The following is a 22,108-nucleotide window of genomic DNA, read 5'->3' on the forward strand; positions in this document are numbered from 1 at the left end:
AGCACAAACACAGTCACAACTGGCATGTGCCCAGATACCTGATGGATGGGGGCCAGCTCAGTACCCCGGGTAGAGCGATCAGGAGCCAAAGGGCCCTGGCCTCATCTCTGCTGGGCAGCCAGGGGTTTGCCAAGAATGAAAGAGCCCCGAGACTGATGAAAGGATCAGAAAACTGGCCTTAGAGTGAGAGATCCCAGGAGCTCAGTCTCGTTAGCCTGACAATGAGAAGGTTGGAGGTGACTTCATCAGAGTCTGCCGGTACCTACAGGAGGCATGAATATTTGATAATGGGCCCTTCAATCTGGCAGACAAAGGTCTAATTCGATCCCGTGGCTGGAAGTTGAAGCTAGACAAATTCAGACTGGAAAGAAGGTGGGTGGTTTTGCACACAAGAGTAACTAACCACTGGAACAATTTACCAAGGGTCGTGGTGGATTCTCCAGCACTGGCCATTTTTAAATCAAGATGGGATTTTTTTTGCAAGATCTGCTCTAGTTCAAAAGGAATTATTTGGGGGAAATTCTGTGGCCGGGGTTACACAGGGGGCCAGACAAGATGATCACCGTGGTCCCTTGTGGCCTTGGAATCTAGGAATCCCCCAGCCACGGTAGTTAGTGAAATCTTAACAAATACAGGTTCCTGCCTGGCTTGGGTATTGCCCAGCAGAAGGGCAGAGAGAGCCCCTAGGGCCTGAGCTCAACTGCTGGGCTGCCTGCGTCATTTAACAGTTAATGCTGAAGGCCAGGAGAGGGATTTAGCTCCCAGAGCTTGTCCCCAGATCAGATTAGCTGCAAAGCAAACTCACTAGAGAAGGCCAGTGTGGAAAATGGAGCCATCCTTGGGGCATTAATCTGCTCAGGGCCAGGGTCCCCTCCCGATTGCTCAGATCTCAGCCTCGCAGCCTGCACGGAGCTGGGAGGGAATGGCCCAGCTGGAACTCCTTGCTTTGGGCTGAAGGATTTAGAAATACTGGCTATTTTCAAGGGCTTAGCCATAATGCTGGTTCACATTCAACACCCTTACGGCTACTCTGTCATTTTGGGTATAGCTAATGGGTGGGTGTGTGGACGTTTTGGGGTCAGAATAACAGACACAGCATCGGGGTGCCTTAGGCCAGGTGCAAAACACAGGCCCAGTAATGACAAGCGTATTAAGCAATTCTAAAGTGCAGTGGGGCTGCACAGGTGTCCCGGCGATGGGCAGGCTTTGGACCTTCGGGTGTGAATGCCCTTCTTTTGTACATTTGCTCCAGTGCGAATGTCCTACTTTTAACAAGGGAAAGGGCTAAGAAAAGTTAAATGTTCTTTTAAGGATGGGTGGGTTTAGTAATAGTAGGGCAAGGGGCTCAAGAGGTGAGCTGAAGAACGCTTTCCATGGGACAGATCGTCCTGGGCTCTGCTCAATCACGTGGCATCCCATTGTAAGACAACCATGGAGTCCTTCCACTGTACTGCATTGCAGGAAACCCCCCGTCCAACCCCCAGACAATGGGAGAGGTTCTCTCCTCCCCTCCTTGCAGGTGAAAGAGTTCCAGAGTTCAGCTCCCCGTAGGCAGCTGCTCTACGATACATAAAGAAGAACTCAGTGCAGCGCCTACCTGTCAGTCAGCTGGGGGCTCACTTGGCAGATGTGCTACCCCTGGAGTCCTGAACATAGAATCATAGAATCTCAGGGTTGGAAGGGACCTCAGGAGGTCATCTAGTCCAAGCCTCTGCTTAAAGCAGGACCAATCCCCAACTAAATCATCCCAGCCAGGGCTTTGTCAAGCCTGACCTTAAAAACTTCTAAGGAAGGAGATTCTACCACCTCCCTAGGTAACGCATTCCAGTGTTTCACCACCCTCTTAGTGAAAAAGTTTTTCCTAATATCCAATCTAAACCTCCCCCACTGCAACTTGAGCCCATTACTCCTCCTTCTGTCATCTGCTACCACTGAGAACAGTCTAGATCCATCCTCTTTGGAACCCCCTTTCAGGTAGTTGAAAGCAGCTATCAAATCCCTCCTCATTCTTCTCTTCCGCAGGCTAAACATCCCCAGTTCCCTCAGCCTCTCCTCATAAGTCATGTGTTCCAGGCCCCTAATCATTTTTGTGGCCCTCCGCTGGACTCTTTCCAATTTTTCCACATCCTTCTTGTCGTGTGGGACCCAAAACTGGACACAGTACTCCAGATGAGGCCCCACCAATGTCGAATAGAGGGGAACGATCACGTCCCTCGATCTGCTGGCAATGCCCCTACTTATACAGCCCAAAATGCCATTGGCCTTCTAGGCAACAAGGGCACGCTGCTGACTCATATCCAGCTTCTCGTCCACTGTAACCCCTAGGTCCTTTTCTGGAGAACTGCTGCCTAGCCATTCGGTCCCTAGTCTGTAGCGGTGCATGGGATTCTTCCCTCCTAAGCGCAGGACTGTGCACTTGTCCTTGTTGAACCTCATCAGATTTCTTTTGGCCCAGTCCTCTAATTTGTCTCGGTCCTTCTGTATCCTATCCCTACCCTCCAGCGAATCTACCTCTCCTCCCAGTTTAGTGTCATCTGCAAACTTGCTGAGGGTGCAATCCACACTATCCTCTAGATCATTTATGAAGATATTGAACAAAACTGGCCAGAGGACCGACCCTTGGGGCACTCCACTTGACACCGGCTGCCAGCTAGACATGGAGCCATTGATCACTACTCGTTGAGCCCGACAATCTAGCCAACTTTCTATCCACCTTATAGTCCATTCATCCAGCCCATACTTCTTTAACTTGCTGGCAAGAATACTGTGGGAGACCGTGTCAAAAGCTTTGCTAGAGTCAAGGAACAACACCTCCACTGCTTTCCCCTTATCCACAGAGCCAGTTATCTCGTCATAGAAGGCAATTAGATTAGTCAGGCATGACTTGCCCTTGGTGAATCCATGCTGACTGTTCCTGATCACTTTCCTCTCCTCTAAGTGCTTCAGAATTGATTCCTTGAGGACATGATTGGCTTGGGGCTGTATTTTATTATTATTAATAATAAAGTGGAAGATATGTACAGTGAGACCAGTGACCGTATGGGACGGCTCCTCTGGGCAGCCCAGTCCCCTGTGCGGGAGGGGGAGACCCAGCTGCTGTCCCCTCTCTGGTCACTGGCATCTCCTGAATGAGCCCAGTGTTGAAAGTAAGGACCAAAATATGGGAGATGTGTATATACCTTGTACTGCGCCCACTTACTTTGAAGTTTCATTGTTATTTGTGAAGCGTCAGGGTTAGGGTTAAAGTCATAACAAGATTGGCTCAGACACACGTTTTCCTTTAGCAAACCTGGCTCGCATGTGGCTCCACTGTTCGTGATGGCTGCAGGTTTCCTGGATCTGTAGGGTCTGGAAAGCCACCTTGGTCTCAGTGAGCGCTCAGTGCTGACATAGATAAACGCCAGCATGGAACAATCAACATCATTCATATTCGGGTGTCTGCCCTGCTCGGTAGCTGCTTTCACAGACGTGCGTGATTGCTTTGTGCTGTGCTTTGAGCTGACTTCCTGGAGCACAGGAAGGGAGATAGAGCATATGGAAACACATGGTCCTGCAGGGTATATGGCAGGAAGCTAGATGGGAAGCCCTATGGGGCATGCTCTCCGCCTGGGGCTGATATGGGGATGGCCCAAGAATGATTCTGTAGCTGTTGTTTGAACAGAGTTCACCCCCTTTTACCATTTAAGAACCTCACACTGTCTACCTCCTTGGTCACTCTTTCTAGTGCCCCCACTCTGTAGCGATCCTTCCCGCCCCCCTCCCCATACACTCCACTGCGCACACCCAGCCTCCCACACATGCCAACTCCACACATGCTGTTGTGCAATAAAACCTTCTTTGTCTCTTTTCTTGATTCCAGCCTCATAAAAATGTCCTGTGGCTCCTTTAGGAGGGGGTTCAGGCAGCACAAGGGTGTGTGGGTTGTGTGCACGGACAGGGCCCTGCAGTGTAGCCAGAGGAGAATGGGTTCAGTGGTACAGTCAAGGCAGTTTTGGAGACTTGGGTTAAAATCCTGTTTTAGGTCCCAGAAAAGAGAGTGAGGTTAATGAGGCTCACTCTAAGCCCTGGTGGACACATGTCCACATCGCCCTCTCGTCTGACACGGTTTACAGTCTCTGCTCAGGAGAGGCTTAAGGCCGCAATAGTAGGAGAGGGGGGTCCATGTCAGGTTTGCGGTGCACTGGCAGAGCAGAATTGGGCAGCCAAGGACTGGCCTAGCAAGGGGCTGCTGGGCTGGGCACACTGACAGTGGACACACAGAGCTATGGGGGGGTGAAATATGGAACACAGACACACTCCCTTTTCTTATCCACCAAGTGACCTCTGGTCCTTCAGTTCTTTCTTTAAAATCCACCTCTTCCTGGAATGCCTCCTGCCTTCTGCCCACCAGCAATCCTGGCAACCTCCCTTTCAGAAACGATTGTTCTGGGGCTTGCCTTTGTTTGCCTTGTCTATCTTCGATTGTAAACTCTCCAGCGCAGGGAATGGTTCCGATATTTATAGGATACTGTGGACATTTGTCACATAAATCCATTTTAAAATAATAACACCGTCACTAATCCTAATGAAGCCTGCACAGTCTGAGCCCACTGTACCCAGCTCCACCCAAAGATAACAGCTCCTCATTGTCCCAAACAATTAAATTCCTGATCTCATTTTACAAAGTACAAAACTGTGAGGTAGGAATATTCTGAATCCTGCAATGTGCCAGAGGGCAGGAGGTATCTGCCCCTTTCCATCCACCCCGCCCTGCTGCCAAGGTCGCCATAGTCATTTTGAGTAACTGGCTGGGTTTCTGTGAGGGGTCTAACAACTGATGATAAACAACTGACTTGTCCCTGCTGCTTCTCGGCAAGGCAGCTGACTCATACTCTAAAATAAAAGGTATAAATTGTAACCTCCTGGGGCGGGGACTGTCTCTGTGGTCTGTGTTCATACAGGGCCTAGCAATGGAGCCAGGTGCATGAATAGGGCTTCTGGGGGCTCTTATTAATGCTAATAATAATAATTAATAAAGCCTATAATCATTTTTCCGATAAAACGAAGCGCATAGCCATCGTTTTTCAGGGCGACCCATTCAGCACAGACTCAGGGGACTTTGCATCCCACAGGAGAGATGGGGCCGCATCACAGCACACCGCCTGATTTAGTACTGTATTAAACACACAGTTAAGATCCCTTTCCTGACCCTTCAGTCCCCGTCCTGGAAGCCTTTCAGCAGCTGGAAAAACAGCAAAAGCTGCAAAAAAGAAAGTCTAGTTTTTCCCACCAGTGCTAGTGGGCTAATGATTGATTTGAGCAGATCACTGAATTGTTGAGACAGAAGCCTGGAGCAGGTAATTGTGTCAAACTCCTGTGAAGTAATGTTTGCTGAGGAGCTTTGGTGCTAACATGTCTTAACTGGGGGGACGTCTTTGAAAAGCAAATGTAATCTGCATCCCAAGCAGTATATAACCAGCCAGCCCAAAAAGTGAGGGGTCACATTCCGTCCCAAAGCCCTAGCCCTCTCCCCCCTGCCTGAGCTACAGCCATGGAGACAGGAATGGATTTTATACACAGCTCTGGAGTCCAAATGACTCGCTACCTGCAGGAGAACTACCAGGGCTCCCAGGGCTGGTTCCTCTTCATCTCCTTCGCTGCTGACCTCCGAAACACCTTCTTCATCCTCTTCCCCATCTGGTTCCACCTCTGCGAGGCGGTGGGCGTCAAGCTGATCTGGGTGGCCGTGATCGGGGACTGGCTCAACCTGGTCTTTAAGTGGTGAGTGTGTGGGCCTCACTGCCAAGGCAAGGCCCAGGGTTATATGTCTGTAAGAGAGACAGGGAGGGGCACACTCATGTTAATACACCAGTGCACTCACACACACTCACCCTCATGCACATGTTCACATGAGATACGTTACTATTGTACGCTAAACAGAGCCTATGTTACAAATGAAATGCATTAAAGGGGCTGTCTGTGTATTTTTAAAATTAAGCCATATAAAAATGCATTTTCCTGAGCACTTGAGTTAAACTGATGTAATTTAATACTAGAAAGAGAAGCTGCCCAGACGGGCCAGCAGGGTGCTGTTGCCCGATTTCCTCTCCATACCATGTTTGATTTATTGCAGCTCTGGGCATATCAATCTTACTGTAATTTACGAAATGAGTGATAGAGGCGGTCAGCGAGACAAGGTGCGGGAGGTAATAGCTTTTATTGGTCCAGCTTCTGTTGGTGAGAGAGGCAAGCTCTCGCGCCCCACAGACTCGTCCTCAGGCGGGGGCAGGTTTGCTGGGGGTCAGGCTGCAGGGTGCGGTGATTCTGCAATGTTTGTCTTGTGGTATCAGTTAAACCCAGCTCTTGAAAGACACCACGACTATTGGCACTGTAAAGAGGCCGAGGACTGAGGCCATGTCTACACTACAGCCATAGCATGGGCCCATAGCTAGCCTGCATGACCCCGTAGCGAAGACATAGACCGCACTGACAGAAGGGGTGTTTCTGTTGCTGTAGAAACACCATCTCCCCAAGCAGTGGTAGCTAGGGCAATGGGCGCATTCTTCCTTTGACCTAGCTGCGTCTACACGGCAGCTTAAGTTGGTGTCACTGTGTCGCCCAGGGGTGTGGATTTTTCACCCTCATGAGCGACATAGCTATGTCCACCTAAATGTTATGGGTAGAGCAGGCATCAGTAGGCCCTGGAGACTATACTCGCCTCTCGGCCCCTGAAGCAGGTCAGGGCTGAGGCGCAGTAGCAGGGGCAGGCTTGCACTGTCGGCGAACAGCAGACTGTCTGCGATCAGAGCTGTCAATCCAGCACCTTTTACCGGCAGGAAATTCACTTTAAACCTGTTAAAAACATCCTGTTCCCTTCCTGTCATGGCAAATGCCAGGCTGTGCAGGCTTGGGTGGGCGGTACACGCCATCTTTCAGCAGCCCAACAGTGCATGTAGAGGTCATCTCAGGCGGGTTAAACCAGACACTGCCCAGCCGGCCTCCTCTCCTCCAGCATAGCCAAGATGTGATACATTTGTCCCAAAAAAATGCCATCATCGTGCATAAACAATCCCCAGCCTGGCCTTGACCCAGAGGCAGAGACTGCTGAATAAAATAAACAAGCTGTTCAGGGAGGACAAAATGCTGGTTAGAGACCTCGGGACTTCTAGAGCATTTCTTATCAACCAAAGTGAGATAATGGTCAAAAGGCAAATGGCGGTTCCAGGAAGAGAGCAAGAGCCATGTGCAGAGTTTGCTTCCCGTGAGAACAGATTAACCTGAAAAAAATTTTCTTGGAATTACACCCTTTCCTGGCTAATGAGCCCAAACGTGATTTTGGCACCACTTGGAGTCCTCTCCGAATGAACTGGTTGTGCTGGCCAAGAGGAGGGGGGCGGATGATGCCTGATTTGACCATGTCACCCATTGCATTTCACTGCAGGATTCTCTTTGGGCAGAGACCATACTGGTGGGTCTATGAGACCAGCTACTACGGCAACGCCTCCACCCCTGTAATCCAGCAGTTCCCTGTCACCTGCGAGACGGGCCCAGGTGAGCAATCCCCCTTGTGTAAAACAAACACATCCTCCACAGTGCATATGCAGCACACAGGAGAAGCCTGACAAATGCACAGCATGGACACCAGTCACTGTACCCACAAGCAACCATTAGCCTGTGGTTGTTAATTAATGTAACACCCCAAAGGGCGCTAGGTGCTCTGCCCTAGCACTTTACCCCAAGAGTCATCCTGCTGAATGACCACTGATTTCTACTGGGATTAAGGTGCTCGGAAATCAGACCCTGAATTCATGCCCATTTGCAGGCCTGAGTCGGTTCCTGCACCACACAGGCTCCGTGCAGTGCTGGGAGACAGGGCAGCTTGTGCGCCTCACTGGCCTAGGTGTCCGAGTCTTAGTTCTAAGGGTGAGACCTTCCCGAGGGCAGACCACGCTCCCAAGGGAGGTGGTGGGAGCGGCATGGGTGGGAAATGGGCCGCGCGGCCCTACCAGCGCTATTCCAGCAAACCTCCTAGCAGAGGAGTCTGGATAGTCTGGACTCAACCTCAGCAGCCTCCTTTGCTTAAAACTCGTCTCCCAGCTGCAGCCTGGCAGCTTGGGGGCAGACTCTGGACTGCAGCCTCTCCCTGCATTGAGCCTCCAGGTCTTTCCTGCATGGCATCCCTAGAGGCCAGACTGGATTCCAATCCCCAGCTTGTGATTTTGGGGGCCAGAGGGACACACAGACCAAAATCAAGCTGTTTTTTTTTGTGAGAAGAGCCCCCTTCTGGCTGCCCTCCCCCCACATGCTCTGGTTCCTACCTAACCTTTCACCAGGGGTGGGCTGGAACAGGGCTGCTTGCTCCAGGTGGCTGTCTGTCTGCCTACCTGTTGATCCGATTTATAACACAGTCAAGCGCTCTGGCTCTCTGGCCTGACCTGGAATGGACAAAAGAGTTAAAGGAGCAGCAGCCAACACCCAAGGTATCGGGGGGGCTGAGACTGTGAAAGGGAACGATGTCTAAATAGTTAAAGTCCTCAGGAAAGGCCTCACAGAACATCAGCCCAGGAAGCCTGTAGCAGGCGGCCTGGGCTAGAACAGGCTGTGAGACGATTCCCTTCCATTCATTCAAACTCTCCAGCAGATGTTTTTCTCTTCACTGAGCTTACTGCAGGCTTCTCCCAACTCTCCTCCACAGGCAGCCCCTCTGGCCATGCCATGGGCTCAGCTGGAGTGTACTACGTGATGGTGACAGCTCTGCTTAGCCCCCTGCGTCGGCACCGGAGATCTCCCTTCCAGCAGCAGTAAGGATCCAGCTCCGCCCTCGCGATGGGTGCAGGGGCAATTCCAGGCAGTGGCATTAGCTCTGGGCAGAATGAGCTCTAGCTAATCCCAGGCGTGTGCAGCTCCTCTTGGCTTGGCCGTACTCTGATGCTAGACCAGCACAGCTCCCCGGGTTGGGCTCTTGCCCGTCAGCCCCTGGCTGTGTCAATGTTCACATTGCACGTGCAGTCTGGAGCTGCATGGGGGAGACCCACTGATGGGTTCGGTCCCCAGCGTGGGATTGAGTCTCCCCCTGCAGCAAGGCACTGGGACGGCCTGGTTCAGATCTGGCAGCTGCAGGACTGGGGCCTGGGGTCTCCATCCCAGATGCTGCTGCTGTGTCTGTCCAACTGAAATGTCCCACAAATCTTACTTATTGAGTAAATGGTTCATCGCGTTCCCCCCACCAATCCCACAGCTCACTGGCTGCTGTGTTCTCGCTGCTTGTTGCAGGTGCCTGCGGGGGGCGCTGTGGATGTCATTCTGGGGGGTTCAGGTGTCTGTCTGTCTGTCCAGGATCTTCCTAGCAGCTCACTTCCCGCACCAAGTCATCACGGGCGTCATTTCAGGTGAGGTGGGCCTGCCCGGGCAGTTCCCTGGATTGCTCCCCGCACCGCGGGGGGAAAGGGTGGGTGGGCTGGATGCAGCATGGCTCTGGGAAGTTTCCATGTTATTCCCCTGTAAGAGACCAAGCGCTTCTGTTGTCAGCGGTGGGAAACCAGGGTGCTGCCCAGCAGGCTTGCAGTCCGGCTCAGCAGGTGTGGGGTTAAAGCCCGAGCAACTGGCTGTGGCTCCTTGCCATGGAAGGGGCACAGCGCTCTCTGGGCCAGGCTGGACGCGAGAGGGGCAGGGAGCGATGGAGACAGGAGCTGGGTGGGGAGAGCCCGATTGGAACTGGGCAAGCGCAATGGAGGGACAAGGGGGCTGATGCACCGGGAAGGGAGAAAGGGACCCTCTGAACCCCTCCTTCTCCCTTGCCCAGTGCTGGGGCTGGGGGGAGAGGGTGTTGGCTCCTAATTATCCAGCGTCCGATAAACAGCTGAAAATGTGCCTGGCCCCAAGCCTGTGCCAGGCTTTTTGCTGGAATTTGGCCGAGCAGCTAATGACCCCAAAGCCTAACAGAGACGGGGCAGCCGGGATTCCTTGGTCCATCTCCGTCCGCTTCGTGCCGATGTTATTATCGACGTGCACTGCGGGGACACCCCCCAGCTGCCCTGCACAAACCACAGACCCAGTGCCTGCCCCACAGAGCTCACAGCCTCTGGGCCCCACTGGGAGTCCTGTGGTGACCCCGGGCCTCCGCTCGGGTTGAGGGGCTCGGAGTCCGGCCCTGCAAAAACAGGCTGAAGGGAAGGAAAAGGGCAGGATGGTTATGGCTCGGGGCATTGTCATGGTAACAGGAGCCCCGTTCCTTATGGCCTGGCTGCTGCTCCCCCCTCGACGCCAGACCTGTTGTCTAACTTCGCCCCTGTCCGCCCAGAGGCTCCGCAGCCAGGCCGGGAAGAAGGCCCCGTTCTGGTGGAAATGAGAACCATGGCGTTGCTGAATTGTTCCTCCAGCGATTGTCTCTTAGGTGGCCTTGGAAGGCCTTTAACCGTCTCTTCTCCCCACACTTTGCAAACAGGCCGGAGCCTTGCTGTCAGCGGGTAACGGCAGCCCGGGCAGCCCGGGAATCGTGTCTGTTGTGTGAAGGAGGGGGTTGGGCTTGGTACCTTGACTCCTTCCTGCATCGCTGACACGGGCGGGTGCCAGAGTGCCGGCTTCATGTCTCTCTCCCTTCTCAGGCATGGCAGTGGCTGAAGCTTTCCGGCACATCCCCGCCATCTACAGCGCCAGTCTCCGGAGGTACCTGGGCACCACCCTCTTCCTGTTCAGCTTCGCCCTGGGGTTCTATCTGCTGCTGAAGGCTCTCGGTGTTGACCTGCTGTGGACCCTGGAGAAAGCCAAGAGGTGGTGTGACCGGCCGGAGTGGGTCCACATTGACACCACCCCCTTCGCCAGCCTCCTCAGGAACCTGGGGATCCTGTTTGGGCTGGGGCTGGCCCTCAACTCCCAGATGTACCTGGAGAGCTGCAAAGGGAAAATGGGCCAGCAGCTGCCCTTCCGCCTGAGCTGCATCGTGGCCTCGCTCCTCCTCCTGCACCTCTTCGACTCCTTCAAGCCTCCCGCCAAGGTGGAGCTGCTGTTTTACGTCCTGTCCTTCTGCAAGAGCGCGGCCGTGCCCGTGGCTGCCGCCGGCCTCATCCCCTTCTGCGTCGCCCAGCTCATCAGGAGGCAGAAGGAAAAGCTTTTATAAGAGAGAGCAGAGCTGTGTGGGACTGCCTGCCTCTAGTTGCTAGCCCTGACATCCAGGCCTGGGACTGCTCGGTGGTGCTGTATCACAGAGCCAATAAATTGAGTGTGGCATGGGCTGGCTCTTCCGTGCCAGCTGCACAAACTACATGGTCTTGAAAGATGTAGAGAATTGTCTGAGAGGTGGAAGGCGGATGAGGCCAGAGTCCTTTGAACCTGCACTCAGTCTGGCTCGGAGGGGGTTTTTGGAGGTGATGGTTTGCTTTACACTGGGTATCTGAGAAAAGAAGCATGGTTTGGTTTTTACCCTTGGCAGTAGGATGTGGTCCTGACCCCGGCATGGTCCTTGCACCCCCACGCACACAGCAGTGCCCATGTCCCTCTGCTGTATGCTAAGCAGAAAGAGAAGAGAATTGTAGGAAATGTACAACCTGGGGCTCTCGCTGAGGTGCTGAGACACGTGACACAGACCTGTGCAAAGCCTTAACTCGGTGTGCAGTGAGTGAAGGGCGATTGGCTTTTGCAGTCATCATGGTGTCCCAGTTTTGTGTCTTTGTTCTCAAGGCTTTTACACCAGCATAAACCTGGAGTAACACCATGATGAATCTGACCCTTACAACCTCTGCAAATAATGTGTGTGTCACCTTTCTGAAACTAGTGCCCCCTCTGTGTATCCCAGCATGCACTGGGCTTGTGCTGTCACCCTGGAGTGAGACATTTACATTTGGATTTTGCAGGAGATACAAGCTGTAGCGTTTGCTTCCGAGGAGCTCTCAGCTGGTGTTGGCAGCTGTTTCATGCAGCCCTTGCTACCAGGTTTCATGAGTGTCTCCCTGCCCTCACCAGCAGGCACATGAGATCCCAGACCTGCTGGGAAATAACCAATCCTGAGGGTCATATCTCAAAACTCCTGCCCAGTTGGGCACAGGTCTGCCCTGATCACTTATGGGCATGAAAGTTCCTGCTAGAGCCAATTTATGGTTTCTTTTCAAGCTGTTACTGGCTTGAGGTTTCTTTGCCTGAGTTACTCAGACCTAAGTGTTTGAAAAGAGACAATAAGTGGTAAGATCTGGGGCTCAACTGGAACAGTGAGATGTGAACAGGGTTTATTTTCTCTGTTATCTCCTGTTACTTCTCCAGCAAAGTGTCACAAGAGGATTTGATGGCATGCACAGCCCTGACCTCCACTCTGATCCCACTGTGTCATTAACTGCCCCTCACTGCTACTAATTGAGCTGGTTTCCTGTTTGTGGGTAACTGCTGCAGGGACCAGTGTGGGAATCCTGAGTGTGCCATGGGCCGTTGCTGTCTTGCTTGTTTACGCTGGCTCCTTCTTTCCCCACGGATGGGTTGGGGTTTCTCTTCCCGGGTAGTTAGTTTCTGTATTTCCCCCACTGTTTTGGCGATTAAATATATCTCACAAATCACATTGTTTGGGAGGTTCCTTTTCCCTCGGCTTTTTACCATCAAACATGTACTCTTTTGCCTCAGGCCTTTACACTGGTCCTTCTACAAGTCACCTCCTGAAGCCTAATGTTTCTGCCGCTGGGATCACAAGCATCTGGCCTGCCTCAGCCTAGCAGAAAAAGTGCAGCTGGAGAAAATATCTCTGTGTTCTTGGTGCATGTCATGTTCCCTCATCTCAGTGGAGCACACATCTCTACAGCCGGGAATATTCTGGGTGCTCAACAAAGAGCAGTATCAGCTGCCTCCCAACTAGGGAAAAGCAAAGAAGGGAGAAAGGGATGGAGTTACACTTGGCTCATTCACTTCTCTCTCAGTGGACACTGGGCTGCACACGTTCTGTGCACACATGTCCTTTTCTGGGAATCCTAGCACTACATGACACACTTCACAGAGCAACCCTGGATATAAACTCAGCCAGCTGGTGATCTCAGTTACACTCCGGGCAAATCCAGAGCAAACACGTAGCTTCAGTGGAGTCATACTAGATTTACAGTGGTAGAAGTGAGATCAGAAGTTGGCCCAGTATGCATCTTCTGCCTCATGTAGACACATTCTGTGGGAGGCACATTTTCTGTGCAAACTGGGACTGTAAGAGACCAGGGTTTGGTCTCACCTTTGCAGCAACAATAAACTGGACTTGAACTCAGCCGCCTCCCTCAGCCCAGAGGTGTTCTTGCTACCAGCTGACGCATCTTGACCTGGAGAAGGTCTAAGAGGTAAAGCAGGGCGTAGCTGCATTTCTAACTCTGGGCAATCTGCATTTGACCTGTCAAACAAATGAATAAATACAAGTAAAACAACCTGCTTTACCCAAAGCCCAACCTGCAGCTTTCGGGGATCAGTGTAACTCCATTGCAGTTGATGGAGGTAGGCCCAGTTATTCCAGTTGAGGGTTTGACCCTTACCGTGCATTTAGTCTGAACAATCAGGAACAGACTTCAGAGAAATGGGACATTTTCACGCCCTCCCGGTATCTGTTTAATAGCCCATCATTCTCCTGGAGAGGCAGGTTAACATTCAGCCAAACCTGTCTTTGTTTTTAAAACAGTGACACCAAATTAGCTCGTTGCAGCTTTTGTGCAATTCTCTGCCTTACTCCCCAACTTTCAGCCCTTTCCCCTAGTGACAACCACATGCCCAGAAATAACCAGAGGGAAATTCTGAAATGAGGGATATTGATTCCTGGGGATGATGGTGCAGGCAGTTTGCTCCAGATTTCTGGCTCTGTCAATAGTTTTTGGCAGGGGTGGCTCAGGATCAAAGGTTGCATGTGTCATAAAAGAGTGGAGGCTGGCAGGGTATAAGAAGCAGCTGAGTTCACCAAGCTGTCAGTGCAAACAACGGGATCCAAAGAGACACAACCAGGAGCCATAATGGACCTGCTGCACAGTGCTGGGGTGCAGGTGGTACAGTACCTGCAGGAAAACTACCAGGGCTCCCAGGACTGGTTCCTCTTCATCTCCTTCGCTGCCGACCTTAAAACCACCTTCTTCATCTTCTTCCCCATCTGGTTCCACCTCTGCGAGGCGGTGGGCATCAAGCTGATCTGGGTGGCCGTGATCGGGGACTGGCTCAACTTGGTCTTTAAGTGGAGAGTGCGGATTCTGACAAGAGGTTGTGGGGTGCTGCAGTTTGGGGTTGTTTCCACGCCCTCCCAGAGTCTGATGTAGCCTCTCTGAGGGGAAGGCTGGGTTTGGGATTGAGGAAAAGGGTTGGGAGTCAAGACACTTGGGCTCTGTTCCTGAGTCTGCCACTGTCTAGGTCTGTGACCTTGAGCAAGTCACTTTACCTCTCCATCCTCGGCTTCCCCCTCAGTAAACTGGCACACAGGTTTCGTGAAGCTCAATTAATGTGTGGAGAGCACTGTGAGTTCTTGTGGTAAGGAGCTGAGCTGATGCAAATTGCGGGTGCAATTGTATTTGGCTATCAGCTAGGAAGGACAATTTCCAAAACCCACAGCCTTGTGCTTCGCTCCAGCAGCTCCTGGGCCAAAGGCACGCTGCGCTCTGCAGCAGCCCCCCTCTCTGCACATGGGGGGAACACAATGGGGCCCCTACAGGGAACACATGGAGGCTCTTTGTCTACTCACAGCACATAGAACCAAGATGCTTCCCCAGTGTCTGTCCACAGCCTGGCTTCGTCTGCAACCATCCGTTCTGTTACTGTGGCCCAGGAGCAGCACCGAAAAGCAGAGGCTGGTGCTGAATTAATAAGTGAGTTGAAAAGGCAAGAAGAATAAATCATGCTAGCTATGGTGAGCCAGCACTTTGCACCTATGGAGTCCTCCCGACAGGCTCCATGTAGGGCAGCCAGTGCTCCTCCATCCCCGGGAATCTGCGCTGGGGGGTATGTGACATGCCCCAGGCCGCGCACTGGCATGGCCATTTTCTCCTTTCACTGCAGGATGCTCTTTGGGCAGAGACCCTACTGGTGGGTCCGGGAGACCAGTTACTATGGCAACACCTCCACCCCTGTGATCCAGCAGTTCCCCCTCACCTGTGAGACTGGCCCAGGTGAGGTTTCCACTATTGCACCCCTCAGATTCACTGCAACTGCCTCCCTGGCTTCTCTCCCTTCTAACTGGCCGGGACTGGGTCTTCTCTGCAGGAAGCCCCTCAGGCCACGCCATGGATTCTGCTGGAATCTACTACGTCATGGTGACTGCCCTGCTGCCCGGCCTCCTGGGCACCCAACACAGGTCCTGTGCAGCCAGGTGAGCAGTGCCTGGTGGCCTGAGGGCCTTCCCGTGGCTTGGGCCCGGCTCTGTGTTAGCTGGAACGGGACAGGTTTTTACTGCCCGTGATTTGATACCTATAACAGGGTGACTGTCCCCCTAAGGGGACTAGGGGTCAGTCAAACCCTGCTCCACAGTGTGTCCCTTTGGGTTCCTGGGACTGTGGGAACAGAGGAGGGCCAAGGGAAGGGCATAAGCAGGTGTCGGGGCGTGGGAGGGAGGGAGATGGTCTGTCCTGGATGAACAGTTAGTGCTTGGGGAAAACCCAGGCTAGTGTTTCTTTAAGGGCCCAGGACCAGAGCCTGGTAGTGCAGGTGGGATGGGTCCCTTCTCCCAGCCAGCTGGGAGCAGCCCTGGGAAGGAGGGTGCTGTCTCCTCCCTCATCGCAGGGGACACACCAGCAAGGTAAGGAGCCTGCCTGCTGCCCTCTCCCAGCCCAGGTGGTGAAAGGGCTGAGCGCAGAGGGAGAAGCAGCTTGAAGGCTGTAACTAGCCTGAGTCAGCGCGGTTCTGAACTGGGGGCTGAGGGAGGCCTGAGGGTGCCGGAGGGCTGGACTTGCAGGCCGAAAGAAGAGCTTAGCGCTTGCGAAGAGAGGTAAGAAATCGGGCTCCACAACAGGGGCTCCTGCGCTCGGTGCTGGGGTCTGGGAGCCAGTACAGAGAGCCCAGAGGGAGCCAAGCTGGCGGGGCCCTCCCAGGCCACACGGGGGGTGCTCTGCAATGGCCCCCACCCACACTCCATTTGGGTGAGTGAGCTGAGTCAGCCAGTTCCATTGCTGCTGCAGCCCTGGGGAGGGGGTTGTTTCACCCTGCGGAGGAGGGTCCCACGGGTGACGAGGCACAATGGAGGATGACTAATGGCATTGTGGGTAAATGCCGCCCCTCCCCCCAGTCAGCATGTATTCCTGCTACCCCCACCCCCCAGATATTCTTCCCGTGTTAGGTCTGTGACCAGGAGATACGTGAGAAGTGGGATGTGTGAAACCCCCAAGAGCTGGAGCAAAAGGAAATATCCTGGGGCTTTTCGCCCACTGCAGCTTCGCGGCTAGTTACCGCACAGCGGCTGGCATCCTCGTCAGTGAGATCGAGTGGCTCACAGCTGAGACGGGCCCAGCACAGGGGAGGTGCCTCTCGGCTGGCAGCAGATCTGCATGGGTCCAATCAGCCAGCCCAGGGGAAAGCCCCTTTCGCCTGAGCTGCTGCAGCATGCAGGAGGCACCAGGCATGGGAAAGGCCTTGGCTAGCTCGCTCGGTTGCCCTAACATCTGGGCTCAGGGGGGCGGGAACAATCTGTACAGTGGGGGTGCTGAGAGCCATTGAACCAAACTGTTTACCCTGGACATAACGGAAACCACTTCAAGCCAGGGGCTGCCGCGGCACCTCCAGCACCCCCAGTTCCAGCACCATGTCTGGGCCTCGTGGCAGACGCATTCAGCCCATAGACTCAGTCCCATTTGCTAGCTAACAAGACGGGCACTCGTGCTGGGATGGTTGCTCCTGCACACGCAGGCTCCCTTCATTCACAGGCCGCTTGTGGCTTTATTCAAGTGCTTTTGCACTGTGCGCCCATGACCTTCCTGGCTGGCTGTCTCTTCTTCGCAGGTGCCTCCGCGGCCTCCTGTGGCTAGTGTTCTGGGCCGTGCAGGTCTGCGTCTGCTTGTCCCGAGCCTTCCTCGCAGCTCACTTCCCCCATCAGGTGATGGCAGGTATCATCTCAGGTGAGTGTCAAGGCTGCCTCCCCCTCACATCACCCGCCAGCTCTCCAGGGCCCAGTGACCAGAGAGATGATATTGAGCCCTAGATAGCCCGTCCTCTCCTGCTTGGAGGAGACGTCCATCCTCAGCTCTGGGATCACCATGTACTCAAAATACGATGGCAAAGCGCAGGGACTGGTGAAGGTCTTTCCCCAGGTACCCACGTCTGCAGTGTGGAGAAGCAAACACACAGCATAGTGGGCTTGGCCTCCCCGTGCACGGCTAATGCCATCAGTCAGTGCTGACATGATGTCACTGCTTTGCATGGTGCTTTAGAGAACGAGTGAGCACACGCCAGGGTCACATGCTAACCAACGGGCAGCTGCAGGCCCATTGCACAGAAGGGAGGGTCCCAGTTCTCTGCACATCCCTGTTGTTAGTAGTGACTTTGGGTGACCTGGGGCTGTCACTGCATGTGCCTAGCACCTGGTACCAGGAGCCGGTTCCTGCTGCTTCCCCAAGGCCTCTCTGCACTGAGCCCACCCGGTACATTTTGCAGCTAGGCCTGTTTGCTGCTCAGTGAGACACCTGTGGCTGGCCCGGGCCAGCTGACTCTGGCTCATGGGGCTCGGGCTAAGGGGCTGTTTAGTTGCAGTGTAGACATTTGGGCTCTGGCTGCAATCTGAGCTCTGGGACTCTCAGACCACACAGGATCCTAGAGCGCAGGCTCCAGCCCCAGCCCGAACATCTGTACACCGCTAACTGCAGTGTAGACATACCTATGGAGACTTTTCCGCCCCTGGCAGAAGCATTTGACCACATCCCCGCCATCTACAGCGCCAGTCTCCGGAGGTACCTGGGCACCACCCTCTTCCTGTTCAGCTTCGCCCTGGGGTTCTGTCTGCTGCTGAAGGCTCTCGGTGTTGACCTGCTGTGGACCCTGGAGAAAGCCAAGAGGTGGTGTGACCGGCCGGAGTGGGTCCACATTGACACCACCCCCTTCGCCGGCCTCCTCAGGAACCTGGGGATCCTGTTTGGGCTGGGGCTGGCCCTCAACTCCCAGATTTACCTGGAGAGCTGCAAAGGGAAAATGGGCCAGTAGCTGCCCTTCCGCCTGAGCTGCATCGTGGCCTCGCTCCTCCTCCTGCACCTCTTCGACTCCTTTGACCTCCCCACGGATAGAGAGCTACTGTTCTACATCCTGTCCTTCTGCACGAGCACCACTGCCCACCTGTGTGCGGTGGCACTCATCCCCTACTGCATTGCCCAGGTGCTCAGGAGGGGCCACAGGAAGATCCTGTAGCTGACCTGCAAACTTGCGTCGTAGCTGCCGAGCCAGGCTGCTCTTTGGGGCAGGGGAATGTGCTCTGCAGGGCTCCCCCTTCCCTTTCCCAGGGCCGTAACAGGCCTCCCAGCACCACGGACCTCACAGCTCCGGGTTACGTGATCAGCTCACACGCACAGCTCAGTGCCATGGAGTGGAAGGGGAAGTTCACTGTCTCCTGTGTGGGAAAGGAAGCGAGTGGCTGTCACACACCTCAGTGCTGGCACAGGGCCTCCGGGCCCTTTGCTTTCACCTCTGGCAAGACAGGGAGAAATATAATTGGGTCCTCGTTTGGCCACAGCCCCTGGCCCAGCCCAGGCTGGCACAAATGGTAACTTCTGCTCTAGAGAGCGTGAGTGGATAATGGGGCGGTCAGGAACGCTGCCCCAGCCGAGGGCATAGACACAGCTGAGGGGGCGGTGTCCCACCCGGAATTCGGCTCTCGGGCAGGTTGTCAGCCTCTTACACGACAACATACCAAATGCTCTCCAGAGGAGGGGGAGCAGTCGGCACCGTACCATGCTCATGGCTCAGTCCCCTCTGGGGACACACGGTGACAACGATGCTGTGTCAATCAACTCAACCCCAGCAGAGCGGGGATGGCGTGTCCATGGGCTCCCAGCACGGGAAAGCTGGGCTGAGGTCCTCCATGCAGCTTGTGCAAGGAGTGTCGTAGGCATGGGTGTGTCTGTGTGTGTTACCAGGGCTGTTACGGCTGGGCGGCCAAGGGACAGGAGCTAGCTGTGAAATGCCTTTGGGAATAAAATTAGTAAATTACACTCAGTCTTTCCCATCCTCAGGCCATCTTACTGACGGGGGAACCTCTGCTCATTGCCCCAGTGGGCCCTCCAGACATGCAGGGACCCAGAGCCCTCCAAGACAGAGTCATACAAACGGCTAGACCGATGGTCCATCTAGCCCCGCGTCCTGTCTCTGATGCTGGTGCCAGATGCTGCAGGGGAATGAACAGACCAGGGCAGTTATCCAGTCCCTGTCTGGTTGAGGGGGGGAGCATTCTAGAACAGTGGTTCTCAGCCAGGGGTACACATACCCCTGCGGGTACGCACAGGTCTTCCGGGAGAACATCAACTCATCTAGAGATTTGCCTAGTTCTACAACAGGCGAGAGAACAAGCACGAGCAAAGTCAGTGCAAACTCAAATTTCATACAATGACTTATTTGTAGTGCTCTGTATACTATACACTGAAATGTAAGTACACTATTTATACTCCAGTGGATTTATTTTATAAGTATATGGTAAAAATGAGAAAGTCAGCCATTGTTCGGTAGTAGTGGGCTGGGACAATTTTGTATTTTGATGTCTGATTTTGTAAGCAAGTCGTTTTTAAGCGAGGTGAAAGTTTGGGGTCCACAAGACAAATCAGACTCCTGGAAGGGGTACAGGAGTCTGGAAAGGATGAGAACCACTGCTCTAGAAGGCAGGAACTGAGGGGCAGCAGCAAGGCCATGGGTATGGGAGGCGCAGCCTCAGGCCCCTACTCTGCACTAGGGAGTTCTGTCGAGGTGAATGCTGAGGACAGAAGCAGCTCAGTGCTGGACTGCTGACACTGGTGTAGCTGCTCCAAGACGGAGCCCTGCTGTCACAGAGTGTGCCCCGGCCCGGCCCAGCCTCCCCCGTTCCAGGCATCCTCCTATTGACTGACACCAAGCGTGAACAAGGCCAAAGTTCAGCTTCTCTACTTGCAGAACTCGTTTCTATTTCAGGCCCAGACCAAAGGGTGGTTTGTCTCCAGCTTCCTACCATGCACCTAATGAAGCGTACCTGGCATCCTACCGTTCTGTGCAGGGGCAGGGCCTTGACCTGAGAGAGCGAGAAACCGCTCCATTCTGGCCATGCTCCCTGGCACAGGGGAAGATCTCTGCTCCCGTGGCTCCGGTCAGGAGTCAGTGCCAATGCCTGGAATTAGCTGTGTTCAGTGGCAGGGGAAGTTCCAGCAGCAAGACGTGTATGGGGTGGGGGGGTTGACTTAGGGCGTTTGGGTTTGAAAGCTGAACGTCCATTCCAGGAGCTGCTCGCCTGCATGCAGTAGCCTGGGTATCTGACAACACTGACAGAGCCCATAGCTCTTGGTTCCCATTAGCTTTATGGTCACACAAGGCTTCAGGCTTCCATCACCACCCTCCCTCCCTCCGGTCCCATCACCACAGACCAAGCATGGACAAAAACCCACACTGGGGAGGACGGGGACACAAATCCGTGCAGGATATCAGGACTGGCGCGGGATTCGGCCTGATGCGTGAACAGCCTCAGAGTGACTCCTGACCTGTTATCAATAACTTTCACCAATCAGACCACGGGTGTGTGAAGTGTGCACAGAACAGCGAGAAAATGAGGGAGCACCGCTCATTTCCTGCCCACAAGTGAAGGATGCTGGAGAGCCGTGAGCCCGCACCACTCCCCCAGGGGCAGTTTGGTATCTCTCAGACGTGATATTCCAGTCGGCAATTTTCCTAAGCGCATTGGAAACCCAGATCCCACCAAGTCTCACTGCTGGGCTCAGCCCTAATAATTCTTGCTACCTCGGCTGTGCAATGCAGTGAGAGAGTAATCCTGGCCTTCAGAAGCATAACAAACCCACCTGGCTGGTTTGCCAGCAGCGCTGACGCTGCACAACGGGCTGAGACTTGGTCTCTGCTGTGAAGTTACCTGCATTGCTGTGACCAGGAATTAGAAATGTAGGCAGCTGTCGGAGAGACAGAGTCACTGCAGGCCCCTAAATAAAGATGAAACTTACGGCCGGCAGGAGGGACACAGACTCCTTGTGTGCAGAGATGTCCCCACGACATAGCTGCCAGCCAATTGCTTAGATTAACACTCCAAATACTGGTATTCTCCACTCTGCCTGCCAGCTGAACAGATCCTTAGACTACGTGTACCTGAAGTGAGCGAAGGGTTACTTGTCATCTGTGAATGCACGTGGTCACCGAGCAGCTAGTGACCACCCTGGCAGAGGCATGAGCGGCTGCAATCCCTGTTTGTCAGTACGGTGCAAGACGTTGCGTCATCATTCCAAGGTAATGCCAGGCTGTCAGGGACTTTCGACAGCCATGGTTTGAGGAACACTTGCGTCAGGCTTGTAAATGGGTCAGCACTAGCTTGGCGGAGGTCACTGCTGAGTTCAGAGGTCAGTGACAGCATGTGCAGCCAGGCTGTGCATTAAACAGCACAGTCCAGCAGCACCAGCGTAAACAGGTTAAACCCTCCTGCAGCTGCAGTGGCTTCAGAGCATCAGCAAAGAATGGAGGCTGGCACGAGCGTCCTGCACAAGGCAGGGATCCAGGCGATCGCTTCCTACAGGAGAACTCCCAGGACTGGTTCCTCTTCATCGCCTTGACTGCCAGTATCAGCCTTCTTCATTCACTTCCCCATCTGGTTCCAGCTCTGCAAGGCAGGATGACTGAGAGACCAGCTTGAGCCAGTCTCACCTTTGATTCCTGCCATAACATCGCGTCCCCCTCACTCCCAGAGGTTTCCTGGTGCCCTGGTTAAAGTGAAAACTGCTTGGCCAATATGAATGATGATACAACATCCTACTTCTCTCTCTCGGGCTCCTGCAGGCATGTCCCTCATCTGAAGGGCAGCGCGCACAGGATCCTGAGTAGGGACTCCTTTGAGTTACCTTGGTGTTTTTCTCAGTAATGGTTAGCAATTGTCAGAGTCCACCCCTTACTGGGATTAACCTCCTTCTTCCCCACATTCTGCACCCAATACATTTAAAGGGGAGTTTGTACTGGTCACAATAACCCAGAATAAATCCGCTCACACTGCATTCACTGC

The 22,108-nt window shown here is 53.8% G+C and overlaps 1 protein-coding gene and 1 pseudogene across 1 annotated transcript; both read left to right on the top strand.

Annotated features, from left to right (window-relative positions):
• Nucleotides 1-5,530: 5,530 nt before the first annotated feature.
• Nucleotides 5,531-11,292, top strand: LOC140903838 (glucose-6-phosphatase catalytic subunit 1-like). Its single transcript, XM_073325723.1, has 5 exons — nt 5,531-5,760; nt 7,421-7,530; nt 8,675-8,780; nt 9,253-9,368; nt 10,584-11,292. Exons 1-5 carry the CDS (start codon nt 5,531-5,533, stop codon nt 11,093-11,095), a joined length of 1,074 nt encoding a protein of 357 aa, XP_073181824.1. The 3' UTR covers nt 11,096-11,292.
• A 2,639-nt stretch (nt 11,293-13,931) lies between these two features.
• LOC140903913 (glucose-6-phosphatase catalytic subunit 1-like) lies at nt 13,932-18,288 on the top strand (annotated as a pseudogene).
• The last annotated feature ends 3,820 nt before the right edge of the window (nt 18,289-22,108 follow it).

Source organism: Lepidochelys kempii, chromosome 27 (genome assembly GCF_965140265.1).
Source record: "Lepidochelys kempii isolate rLepKem1 chromosome 27, rLepKem1.hap2, whole genome shotgun sequence".
Classification (NCBI taxonomy): Eukaryota; Metazoa; Chordata; order Testudines; family Cheloniidae; genus Lepidochelys; species Lepidochelys kempii.